General features: G+C 28.4%; 1 protein-coding gene across 1 annotated transcript; it reads right to left on the reverse strand.

The window, feature by feature from the left end:
• Positions 1-383: 383 nt before the first annotated feature.
• On the reverse strand, positions 384-10,784 carry LOC111039167 (solute carrier family 46 member 3-like). Its single transcript, XM_022322508.1, has 7 exons — positions 10,372-10,784; positions 8,246-8,794; positions 6,752-6,853; positions 1,137-1,274; positions 963-1,046; positions 689-845; positions 384-623 (listed from the first exon to the last, which is right to left on the reverse strand). The coding sequence occupies exons 1-7, from the start codon at positions 10,592-10,594 to the stop codon at positions 566-568; spliced, it is 1,311 nt and encodes a 436-aa protein (XP_022178200.1). The 5' UTR covers positions 10,595-10,784; the 3' UTR covers positions 384-565.
• Positions 10,785-14,513: the final 3,729 nt, after the last annotated feature.

Genomic DNA, 14,513 nt, shown 5'->3' on the forward strand with positions numbered 1-14,513 from the left:
GCAATTTGTATGTACATACAAGATGATTCTACACGTATGCTCAACCCAATATTTCTATTTAATAATGTACTTATTCAAATTCAAATTTGGAATTTGTAAGTACATCTATTTAAGTAGTTACAAAACCTTTTGCAGCTGGTTGACATGAATACACATTATACAGTCTTAATGTCTTATCAATAAAAGTAAATTTTAGGTATCTATTCGTTTTAGAAACAAATTGGGTGTCGTGGGTGAGATTTTTTTATAGAAAATAACTTGGACTCAATTCAATTTCCAGATTTAGAGATGTATTTATGCGTGCCTTGTGTTAACCACAAACATTTAGACATTTGGCAATCACATATTGGACCATATTTGTTTAATTCTCCTTTAAGATAACATTTTTAGAGCATTAAGTTTTTATTTATACTGATAGAACAAATACATGAAATAATGCTTCATAAAACTAACTAATACTAATTAAAATATCATTTGCATAAGCGATAATAAATCATAATATTAAGTTATACAATGTACACTATCTTACAATACAAATTTAAAAAATATACTTAAATTATCTTCATTAACTGAGAGTTGTTTCTTTTGTTGTCCACAAGTGTTTACATTTACAGTAAATAATCCTAAAAAAATAAAAAATAAATGATAAATAAATATGTTTTTAGTATTAATGTTATATATTACTCACATAAATATTATTAATAAAGGAAAAGTTAAGATTATATTTAACAAAAATACAGCACCGGGTAAATATTCAAATGTTAAATTATACGTCATACTGTATAATGAAACTGAAAAGAATGACATGAATGTACTCAGTAGTCCTTGGATAGAATTTAATCGACCTAATATACACAAACAATAGTAATGTAACATTTAGATTAAATTAAAAACGTAAATGCAAATATAGTAGCAATAGGAACATACACATTACAATGACAATATGAAAATATTATACCCACCGAGTTTTTCGTTATCTACGATTTTAGATGTCAACGAAGTAGAAATAGTGAGTGCGGTACCATGAAAAAAGTCAACCAATGGAACTATAATAGTAATAGTTGAAATATTAAATACCTATTATGATACAAAACTCTTGATTTCGTGGATTATAATAATTGATGATTTATATTTACTGATGTATAGTTGCCAGGGTTGATTGACAAAAACGTAACACATTGCAGCAAGAATATCAAATGTACAAGCAATATAACCTATAATTGCATCATTTATTTTTAGACGGTGGCTCAAAACAGTAACAGAAAACAATGTACCTAGAAATTAAATTTAGATTAATGGTTGATTTTTATAATTAATTAAACAAGATGATATTAAATTGCTTTAGTTGTATAGGTTAACATGGGGCCGATAAAATCTATATTCATTTGTAATATATTATACTGTGAAATTACCGTTTAGTACGATTTAATAACCAAAATATTAGACTGAAATACATGCCAAATTATAATACTACATCTCACAAATTATAATAGATACGAATTAAATAAAAAATGTTGTATATAATGGCTTATTTTTTAATATTTTACGTAATATTTGTAACCGGAACATGTACCTATAAGTAATGTACTGAAGTTATTGATTAAAATCAGGTATCGAAGATTCCAAATTTTTAAGAAACAACATTGAATACTGTTATTATGATTGTTGGCCTGGTGTTTCAAGGTGGTTGGCCTTAGTCACAAAACGTGTCCTGAGTTCAAGACTCAACCGGTGTCACTAGTTTGCAGATGGGTGACCATCCGGGTTTTAGTGACAAATCCTCACCACATATACAAGTGTTCTAACCGATCGTACCTTCTCTCACGGTTTAATATCAAATAAATAACTTTTAGGCTAATGACCAAAAATGTTGACCTCAACTAAAAAAATAATATATATTTATTAATAAACGCATAAATCTCACCTACCTAGGTTGAAATAGTGATACAATTTGGCAAACATATCTAATTTAATACATTGATTTAAATCATAATGATTAAAAACGTCATGTTATATTTTATTTTCTTATATTATAATTATGATGTAAATAATTTATAAATCAAGATTTTTTTTATTTATGTTACCAACTGTTTTATTTCTGGAGAGTCTAGTGTATAATTTATACAGTTAAAAGATTCTTCCATCACGATAGAAGTAATATGATAGAAAATAGCTACAAGTAATTACTTTTTTTTTTAGCTTAAGACTAAATAATTAATAACTTATTATTTTTATTTTTATAGCTTTTCAGCTAACCTATTATTTAATTCTCCGTATCATATTTTATTATGTTACTCATTTACTACTGATAAATATAGAAAATGCTAACAAATTTGTTGGTAAATATTCGAAAAAAAAAATAATTAAGAATTCTATGTATTTCAATAAATTACAATTAATTAATCTCCTGGTAAATACATATTTTCCAGGCAACATGACATTTTGACGAAATAGGATTTATGCAACTGTTTATAATTGGTTTTGTCATTGAAGTCAATCCCTGCACTTTTGAATGACGTGTTATTCATAGTTAATTACACGAAAAACTTTTTTTAAATATAAACATTTTATCATTAAATTTCAATAAAATAAAGGGTTCTCACCCTCTTTTATATATATTTTATCAATAGGTGTTCGACAAAACATTAAAATCATTGTTAAAATCATAAATGTGTTTTGCAGCGTCCCAAAAAAATGAGATTTATTATTAAAAATGTAAATTTATAATTTAAATTTATTTTGATGAGTGATGGTACAATATATAATAATATTATAAAACCATATTAAAACCTGGGATGCAATAAAGCTGTTTAAAACTCAGTTTCCTTATTACCTCCCAAGTGAGTCCGGGAAAAGGTACTATCCAAGTACTATCCAAGGGGCGGCACCCTATTAAGCCAAAATACACCCTTCTCTTTTCGGCCAGTGTCACTATTCGGCCTGCACTTACAGTTCCCTTTTCGGTAAGATTCATTTTTGCCAAAAACAGGGACGCCCTTAACCGAATATGTCCCAGAAAAAAGAAAATTTATAATTTTTTACATCATCCAAATGCGTCCCAGAACGATACGAGGTAGGTATTGAAATGGGAATATTCCGAATTGCGTTCTGGGTTTTTGTACGCTATTCCAGTGTTGCTGTTCAATGAATATTTATGATTTTCTTAGTTACAATAATTTGTATTCACACCCATCGGTGCACTGTTAATAATAACGACTATCGAAGATCATAATTCAGATGTATTGTGTAAAACACATTATATTAATGTTTTATTGCTTATAACTTTAAGACATATCTATAGAACATTATATTATCATAGACATTTTCATAGTCAACAAACCGGAATTAAAAAAAAATATCCCTTTAATTCTTATCAATGCAATAATATTAATTTAAAAACAATATTTAAGTAAAAACTGCCAAACAATTGTTTTATACCTACTGGTAATAATTATGCTGTAGATGGAAACAATGGGAAGGAAACTCTTTTCCATAATAATGTATTATATTTAATTTTTGTTTTATTTATTTATTGAAGCTGCTTTAACAGCGATAGTCATTAGCTTGATTTTGGATTAAAATATATAATCAGATAAAACAAAATAACATTGTATACCTACAGTTATATTTAGAATTATAGGCTCAATCTTATATTATAAAAAAATAAAATATGTATTGCTTTTGTGTTTTTTTTTTGTCAAGTGTATGTTGGAGTGACGATGGGTTATTGTAAATTTTTTTTTTGATTTTCTGGATTTTAAGCTTTTAGTCACAAATGATTGATAGTAAAGTTTTCTTTGCATGTGTCGCATGTAGAGGTCGGTTTTTTGGTGATGAGGTTGGAAGTATGGTTTTAGTTTTATGTATACTATTCTGGCTATTGTAATTATTAAATTGTCTCTTCTTTTTACAAATGTATTTATTTTTGAATGGACCTCAATTATATAGATATTTTTACCACTGGACGTAACTATAGTAACAACCTGAAATTGTTTACACTCTAAAAATGTATTATTGGCTTACACCAGGGGCGTGTCTAGTAATTTATAATGGTGAGTCAAAGATATTTAGCAGAGGCCATCCTCACTTTTTAGGTCATGTAACAATGTTAAAAATTAGTGACTTTTATTTTTTTTTTAATTCTCTCCTTGTATCATAAGTCATAATTTTAAATATCTTAAATTCTTAAATAATAATTAATAAGTTTTAGATACATGTTAACTGTGGAAAAAAATTGAATAATTGATTAAGTTTATTATCAAATTTAATATGTAGATAATTTTCACTACAACCTTCAAATAATAATTATTTAAACACTTCAAAATCAATGATTTAAAAAAAATTTGAAAAAAATGAATAGAATATGGAATCATTTACGGTAATATTTTTGTCTTGCACGAATAACAATTAAATCAGTATATTTTATTTTGTACAATAAATCAGATACAAATTTTAATTAAATATGACTAAAAAGTTTGTTATTTTATAATTTTTGCAAATGTTTCAACAGCATTGTTATTATCCACATACCTTCAGAGATATTTCTATAAGTGCAATTTGAATGCGTTTTAATTATTGTATACATACAAATGTTAATACAAATTTAAAACAGATGGACACAATTTAACAGATAAAATTATAGGTAATGTGATTAACTTTTAATGTGTTTAACCGGACCTGCTAAAACGCATAGTGTACCGTTCACCATACATATTACAAAATACAAAAAGTACCTAAATCAGTGTGTCGTCGTTACACGGGCTTCTTGTTTGACACAATTTAATAATATTCAACACGAAGGAACTTGGCAAAGTATATTATACAGACATTTCATCAGTGCCCAGTATTTGCAAACAATTATTAGGTTATAACCGTTAGTGTGTTTGCAAATGTTGACCGCGATTTAAAATAATATTTAACACTATATAATACCTAATGCTATCATAATGTTAATGGATGAAATCAAATATTAAAAAAAAAATGATTTATTAGGTAGTATATTCAGTACCTACACTATATTATTAGAATTGTAATTTGTTAATTATTATTATTAACAAAGTGTCAAGTGGTGTAATATACACGGTACTTATTATATTATTGTATATTGATATATTATGTGTATATTAGTAGTTTGCTAATTTTAATTACTGTAAATAATCTTATCTTAAATAGGGCATCATAAATTATAATATAATTATTTCCTCCAAGCTTTATAGTATGTTTTTGAAATAGGTCATTTAAATTTGGCTCCCAGCAATCCAGCTTGGGATTTTGGAGCCATTTGTCCTATGAAATATGATAAAAGTATAAACATGAACAACTAGACGAACTTAGAATATCATTGTTGGAAAAATCATTTTGGGATGCGAAAAGCTATGACCTTTTTTGATCTTTCTTCATACGCAACTGGCCAACTGTTAATGATCTTGGATCCACCCCATATTACAGTCATATTATGTCATACACTCATTTCGTTTTAAGAATTCAAGTATGCTATATTTTTTTATCGTAATACTAAATTAGACAGAGATTTACATGGTTAAATTATTCAATAGATTAAAAGTAAACAGTAGATCATTGATCTCGTTATTGAACTTTCAGCCTCTTGAAAGCCACTTTTATAATATTTAAAAAAATTATTTTTTTGTAAGTCAATAAATTATTTTTAAAAACCCCTACTCTATATTAAATTGACTATAATGAATAGGTATCACATACATTTAGCCACATTCGTCCTTGTCGAGTTGTAAATAATATACTAAACAAATAAATATTTTATTACAAAAATCAATGATCAAATAATCTGGAACCCCTAATAAAATATAAGAAAAATGATGGATTATTTAGTTGAATTATACTGTAATCTGTATGCTTGCGAAAACTTCAAATGTTTATAATTACATACAACCAATATGGAAATAATAAAAATTCTTAAACGCTTTTGAAAAAAAAAATAATTTTTTTTATTGCTGTACCTATTTATCATTGTACTAAATAAACAATGTGCTGAAGTGTTGTGTATAGTAGGAATACATATATTTCAAAAAATTGAATACATCTTATTAATCTAATAAAAAGCTGTGGAGTTTAATTAATTAATTCAAATTTAGCTCTAAAAAACAAACCCAATGATCAATGTCTGATTCAATTAAAAATAAATTATAATTGGAGATAGAAATTGAGAAATTGAGAAACAGATGAATCTATGAATGGGAACAATGTTATTTGGTGAAAAAAGAGGGGTAGGGGTGAAAATATTATACTAAAAAACCAATTATATTTTATATATATATATTTTTTTTTTTATTGAAAACAGTAAAACAATTTTCAACGATATTTTTTTTTGTGGGGGGTAGAGGGTCTACTGACACCACGAGCCACGACTCCTTTCCATAATGTCACGCTATTGGGAAACAAGTTATATACCTACTATAATTCAAACAAAGCACTGTTTCATTTCTATTTTACAGTGAGGCAAACACACTATACAAAGGTATTGTTATTTTGTAGATGACGACGGTATTAATGTACCTAATCCAATAATACTATGTAATTCAAACAATAAAAATGATTCCATAAACATTTTCTAAGCTAGTTTTGTTAAGTACCACTTTATTTTTATTAATACTTAAAATTATTTAAAACGTAATTATTTAAAAACGTATCATGCAAGACTATATGTGTATAAATATATAAAAATGTCATCTCAAAAATTATATTTTTTAATTTTATGGAACAAATTATTACTTACCAAAAAATATCGTCAGCATTTTGTAAGCAGCAAAATAACTGTATTGCACTTCATACCATTTAAATTTAAACCTCATAAATAAATATGTAACAGCATATTCACCTGAAACATTAAACAATTTAAATTTCAACTAAAACGTCGGTTTGTCCTTATGAACACACTAATAAATTCGAAGAGTTCAAATAAACTATATAGAAATTATAAAAACATTTTTGATACTATAAATGTCTCGGAAAACAAAGAACAACAAGTCAAAAGTTCTAATAAAAATAAAAATATTTTATTTATGATAGGTATTGGTTTGATTCAAATTTAAAGTGTGTTTACTCAAAGTATAAGTACACATTTCATTAAATTTGGTAATGACTAATAAATTTTTTCTATAAGCTTAATAATTGCGGTATAATAGAAAGTGATTCAAAAAGTCATAAGTCAAATTCAAAAGTCTTCAAAATTTCAAAAATTCATATTTATTTTCAAAATGAAGATAGAATAGCAGAGTGAAGAAAAAATTATTTTTTAATTCAATTTATTTTGTTATAAATGTCCAAAATAAACAAATGGCCACTCGCCTCACATCTATGTTATTAATTACTGTAGGTATTTTTCGTTATTTGTTCATCTCAACACTAACTGAAGGCCGCCCTCTAATCATTACAAGACGCGTTTATCAGCAACGAATATTAAAACGATATTGACTATTTGTCTATCTTTAAAATTGTATATAGGTCGTTTACCAGAAATTGACTGTTTTTTATCTATATAAATTCGTAATCTATGTAATTATTAAGTTATTATAGGTTTATACTATGGCTTTAAAATACAATTTAAAAAAAGTTTAAAATCGAGTGAAGACTTTTGAATCATCCTCTACCAACACATTTTTTTAAAATGTATACAAATTATAAGTATGCTATATTACAGATTTTAAATATAAGGTTACTTCGCTCATATTATGTTTCACTATATTTTCATACTCAGTTTGTTTAAGTAACTTATATTCCGATTCTGAATAGGGTGCAAAATGTTATTTATTTTATGATTTATGATTTTATATTTATTGATTTTTGAATAATCACTGTTTTATCATATGTTCAATGAATTTCAAAAACTGTTAAGTGAGGATTAATATAGTACTAATATAAAAACTTACTAAATGGTATCAAAATATTTTAAATAATTTTTTTAAAGTAGACAAATTTATAATCATACTTATGCTACCTATGCTTATTAAAACTATTAACTTTCTCAAAATTAAAAATATAATAGTAATATTACATAATACTATTAATATTTTATAAAAATTAATAGTTACAGTGAATATAATATAATGGATTATGAGCAATTCACTGTTGATCATTGAAACTTATAATTGTTTGGATCAAATGGACTTACTATGATATAATATATTTAGTTTACTATTATGTAGTACTATTAGTTACTATTTATATTTATAAATTTTCAAAATAATATTTAAATAATATGATAACTTACCTCCAATTCTTCCCACTAAAACAGCCTGACACATAAGTAATGTTGCCAACGTAATTGTATATTTTTTACTGCTTCCTTTAAATACATCCAAATAATTTTGAATAAAATATTTTGGTTTCAGCCAAACAACATTTTTATCGTAAGGCATAGAAGTGTCTTTAATAAATATTGACCCAATCGCAAAAGCGATTAAATTCAACGAAATAGATACCAAAAATGCGCCATAAAATCCTAGACCAACGTTTAAAAACCCAGCTAGTCCTGTTCCAATTAAAGTACTGATAGTGTAAATTGCATTTATAATTCCGAATTTTAATGTTCTCGATTCATTAATACAATTATCTGATATGTACGATATCGCACCTACCCAGAACATATTTCGGGCACCGAATAACCCTGGTGTTATTGCTTCAAAAAGTGCAGCAATTTGTGGAGGCCAGTTCCAAAAATAAACGTTTAAAATGCATAAACTATCAGTTAAAACTTGACCTATAAGTGGTATTAAAATCAACGGTCTCCGACGTCTGCCATGACTGTCACTCCATGGACCTGAAACGAATTTGCTTTACGTATTAACTCGTCACTATATCTACACATCGATTAAAGTATGTGAACAAAACAAATAATATATATACAAATTTATACATACACCACACATGTATTATACAAAGGAAATCCATATATTTAATAAGCAAGTTTATTGATCAATAACAATACTGTATAATTTACTATAATATGTGCATATAATCTGTAAATCTACCTTATACAGTTATACATATTATTTCATATATGTATTATTCCTATAAGTTTTATTTTGATTTAAGAAGTCTGGTAGGTCATCCATCGATTGTTAGTAATATTATTTAAATACAATGTCACGATAATTAACGTTGTATAATGGGTGTGCCTGGCTCTTGCGACAGATTACAATTACCTAGTATAAAAATAGTAGTGTATTCTTAATACTCATTTAAATGGAGAATCTAATATCTTTTAAATTATGTATACCACAATGTAGACCGTAAACATTACTGTAAAAGTAAGTACCAAACAATCAAACAAAATAATATTCTTTTTTTATATAAATATGTTCGGTGTATAATTAAAGCTACTTTTACTGAACCACGTATAAGGTATTTTAATATTTACATGTCTTACTTAAAAATCTGCTAAAAAATAAGACTGACACCGATAACGAGTGCCGAAATAAAGGAGAAGTATTCAAACTATTTCAAAGTCATAGACGGAAAACTGCGTACCAAAAAAACTCAATATAAAAACGAATAACGACGAAATCGTGAGCGCCTTATAAATTCAAACGGTAAATTCTGGTGACACTTCTTTGAAAATAGACCTCGAGGTACTAGACAACGGACTAGTAATGAGTGTATGGAAAAAGGCAAAAGATAGAAGGCGCTTTTCGGTTAGGGTATTTACTCATATGTATGGTAGTGCGGGGCAGGTAGAGATGGATAGATCGGAGGAGTAACAATATATTGTTGTCGCCAAGACGGCCTACATCATTTCGAGATATCTTACCACCGGCCGTAATGCTGTTGTTATACACATTACTAGTCTATAGTAGTATAAGGCCTAAGACTGAAACAGGTGACAGGTATCGCAGATAAGAAAAATACAAGCATTGGATCGTCGTTGGCATAGATAAAAAGGACACGTGTGATAATAATGACCAGCAGACGATATTAACAAATATTAATCATATTGCATTTTAATAGAATATTATTCAGGTACCTACACTGGCTGCAACCTTATGATTTACTCTTAAAGGTTGGTCGGAGTACTGCAGCCTAAGCCAGAGGACACAATAGTTGGAGTTTTTGATCGAATGAAGATATCGTATTCTAATGCATATTACAGTCTGTCGACAGTCATTATTATAGAGTAACTATTGTTGTTACACCTACCTAGCTACTGCTTATTGCATACAAATTGCCAACCTTTCTATCGTATCGTTACATATATTAAGGTACATTATTGTTATTGTAACTACTTATATAATAGACAGTACCTATAGTATACCATTATACAAGTCAACACACACAGGTAATACCTAAACTTATTACATATTATACTAATATTATTATCACGGTGCTCTGTCTACTCACCCGCGAGCATGATCATCACGACGGGAATGGTGTATTGTATGGCCGCTTTCCACGAGTAGATGGTGGACACGACGTGCTGGGCGTGCGCCTCGCCTACCGTGCACTCGCCGAACGGCATGGACGAGTTGCACGCCTTCCGCAGCAACAGGTTGTTCTGGAAGAAAGCGGACATCGACAGCGAAGTGGAGTAAAGGAAAGTCACGGTTTCCACGAAACACCCCATGGCGTTAGGTCTGTCGTTCGTCCTGTGCGACGGTCGCCGAGAGAGTAAACCACCTGTCTGGGCTGCGCGGTGCACGTGGACGAGAGTCCCGCGGCGGCGGCTCTCCGACCACTCGAATGCAACGATCACTTATTGCCTATATAGTTTATTTATTGCAGTACACGGCCGTAGGTTATTATTGCTTATTTGTCATCGCTCTGCGCAAACAACGGTTGTTGACTGTCATCGTCGCCGTCGTAGAGCCGGCCAAAGTTTTCCTCTCCCACCCACTCGATCTATGTATTATAATATAATATTGTGATAAGTATACTATATATAGGTGCTTCGTCTACATACAGGGCGATTAACTAAGCACGCTCACTACAATTTTTTTTTTTAATGATGAAAGAATGATACCAACTTCTTTTTTTCGTACGATTATCATTTTTTCCCCTAGTAAATTGGTAAGCACGTGACCTCCATTGAACATATTGATGTTTTCAAATCGAAATTCAAACGAGTAGTTTTTAAGTTATTTAACTTTATGTGCTAAGGACAATGAGTTTGAAATACATGGGGACTATCGGCTATGATGATTTGATAATTATTGTGATAATTTTAATCTATTAACATTTTATAATCTGTATCAATTGTCAGTGTTTTATGAGTAATTATTAGTTAGGCACTAGATAAAATATTACATATATTCTATATTTTTACAGAACCATACCTTATACATTTAGATAACTCAGAAATAAATTATACACATTTTGATTTAGATTCCACAAAAATAAGAATTTAAATAAATTCATGAAAAGAAAAATTGGGGGTGAGCGTGCTTGTTGAATCTCTCTGTATGATAATGTTTTTTTTCTTCCACCTGTAACATCGATATAACTCGTCGTTATAATAATAATGTCATGAAATTTAAACGACGCGTTTCGATGATATAACAACAAGATTTTTCTAATACACCTTATTCCCTCGCTCCACCGCAAAGTGTAGGGGTGTCATTTTTAAAGCTTTACATACCTTGGATGCTTCTTGTATAATACAGATTTGTTGATGAAAATGACAGACATGAATTCTCTTAACATGAATATTATCGACATTTTGATAGTTTTATACGTTTTAAGAATATCTTTTTTTTAAAAAACAAGCAAATGTGTTTTTTCATTACTTAGATACATTTCATGAATATTATATAAGTATTATGATTTCATTCTCTTAAATTATCTATTCATTTCTTTATATCAAATCATTTTAAATTGAACAAATGATAACTAATATTTGTGTGCACTTGTTATTAATTTTAGTTGATTTTATGTGTTAAGAACAATAGATTAATTACATCATATTTATATTTGATATTAATTGGTAATTTTATTATAAAAAAAAACAGTTTTAAAGTCTTCACGTATTTATAGGGTGTGGCTCTGATTACTGTTGGTGTAAATAAATAATAAAGTATAAAGTATTTCATACAAAATTCTCGGTCGTGGATCGTACATCATCATCGTCGTCGTAGTTGGTGCAAAAACGTGTATATGCTCTTGGTTTGATGCCACTCATATCGTAACGAAATATATTGCGAATACTTTACTACGTTTTTTACTGGGGACAGCAACTCGCTTGCACACATTTACCTTTTTTTCCAACTCGTTTGCTTAAAAAGAATAACTCGATAGCGCACATAAAATGTTAAGTGGGTACCTGGATTTCCACAATATTTACTGGCCTAACACTCACGATTAAATGGCATATAAAATAAATTATGAACGTGTAATGTTCACTGTGAAACTGTACCTAACCTAACTATAAGTACAGAAAATGATATAATCTACACAACCGATTTTGTTTAATTGAAGATAATATACTATTCTAGACTGCTATAGAATATATGATCATTGATACTGATCAACAGATGATTAATGTGTCTTAGGTTGGTTAAAATTAAAAAAAAAAAAATATATGTATACTTTTCGTTATATATAGTTTTTGTTGTGTACACATGAGTTGTACCGTTTAGTGGGTACCTATTTGAGTAACATTATATTAAAATATTAAATACGTTGGTCTTTGGTACATATTATTCCTAGGTACCCAATATATTATTATTGTGCGTATGTGCTCAGTGCAATAAACACTAAGATAAACTTGACCTTTTTATATCGATACCACGGTTCCCACCTTCAGAGCTCCCAATAGTCACAATAAATCAACGGATGTTTTATCTACGAATTGCGATGTTTCTACTTTTTAGGTATTTTTTTCATATTTGTAATATTGATATTAATATACGTCTAATGCCCGGGGTATTAGACAACACTCATGTTGCAACAGCTAATAAAACGCACTAGTTGCTCACACCATTCTGTAGTTCTGTATAAGAATAATATTATAACATTATCTCGTTTAAAAGTATATAATATCAAACACGATGCCTATAATGTATTTTTTAACACTGTTGGCAATATTATGGTTTCTATATTATCTATATCAATACTGGATAATGTTGTAGCTGCTACTAAATCGACACAGGAAAAACACTTATTATCGACTCCGATTAATGTTAAATACATTTGGTTATCTATAATTCGCTGCAGGTCAGACCTTTTTTTTTCGGGGCAACGAAAATCAAAAAAATAAATTATAGTGTTAAAAATTGAAAAAATATTAACAATAATATACCATGTACATTATACAATAAACAAATTATTAGGTGGGCCCATCAGTCTGATCTATAGACTGCAATAGTAATATTAGGAGGGTTGCGAACTTAATGATTTTGCATACCGATTAACTTAATTCATCAATCACAATAATTACCTAACTAGTGATTATTTTTATTTAGCTAACTTTAAATAAAATAGTGCATTTAACTGTAAAAAAAAAATTATCATTTTTAAATATTATAAATAATTTTTATAATATAGGTAAAACTATTTAATTACATTTTTGTTATTTTAAAATTTAGTGGTACGTTTCAAACATTAACATAATATTATTTAGGTACTAGTAATAATTTAAAACAAAATAATATGTTTACCGAAGTTAATTCCTTTCACAGAGTAATATAAAAGACTTGCAAATGTTTACAATTAACATCACGAATTTAAAATAATTAGCAATAATTATTAATTATAATTGAAAAAATCGAACACCTGTGATTCGATGAGAAATCAACAGGAACGAACGACATGCGTCTTCGTGTCCTGTAGGTACCTGATATTGTAATACTATCACTATTATCTCATATAATTGTATATCATACGCGTATCGTCTTTATGACTTTATGAGTCTGACGGTTTTGTCCCTCGATAAATACATACCTAATAGTTGTACATACTACATAGATATATTTTAACATGAGTTATAATATGTGTTATCACCTAGTAACTGAATTTTGACCACCACCATCGTTCTACCCAACGATCAAACCGGATTAATCAGGAATAAATCTAGAAACCACCTATTGGGTAACGACATCTACGACATAACATATTGCATCGTTGGGCATTAATTATGTATTTATGTACTATGTATATGTTTGCAACTGTCTGGGTGTACGTTTGTATTCGTAGTAAACAAATTATTATGAATGGCCTATTTATGGGATACGAACTAATTCATTGCGCAATCGTGAAAGTTATAAAACCTACTCGATGAACTCAAAACTGTGTTAGTTTAGCTGTGGATAGGTATAACGTACTCAACTGTAAGAACAGAAAATATAAAACAAGTTTTTTTTTTGGAAATGGCTTCAAATACTTACATCTTGAAACTACCGTGCTTTTAATAAAATATATTATGCAAGTTATAGTGATAATACAATAATATTAAACCATTTGCTATTTGTTTCAGTTGAACCATGGTAATTTTAAAATTTGATTTTTAATGTTGTGTGTGACTTGAATGCATTCATCGAGAACATATCTTG

Source organism: Myzus persicae, unplaced genomic scaffold (assembly GCF_001856785.1).
Source record: "Myzus persicae strain clone G006 unplaced genomic scaffold, MPER_G0061.0, whole genome shotgun sequence".
Taxonomy (NCBI): Eukaryota; Metazoa; Arthropoda; class Insecta; order Hemiptera; family Aphididae; genus Myzus; species Myzus persicae.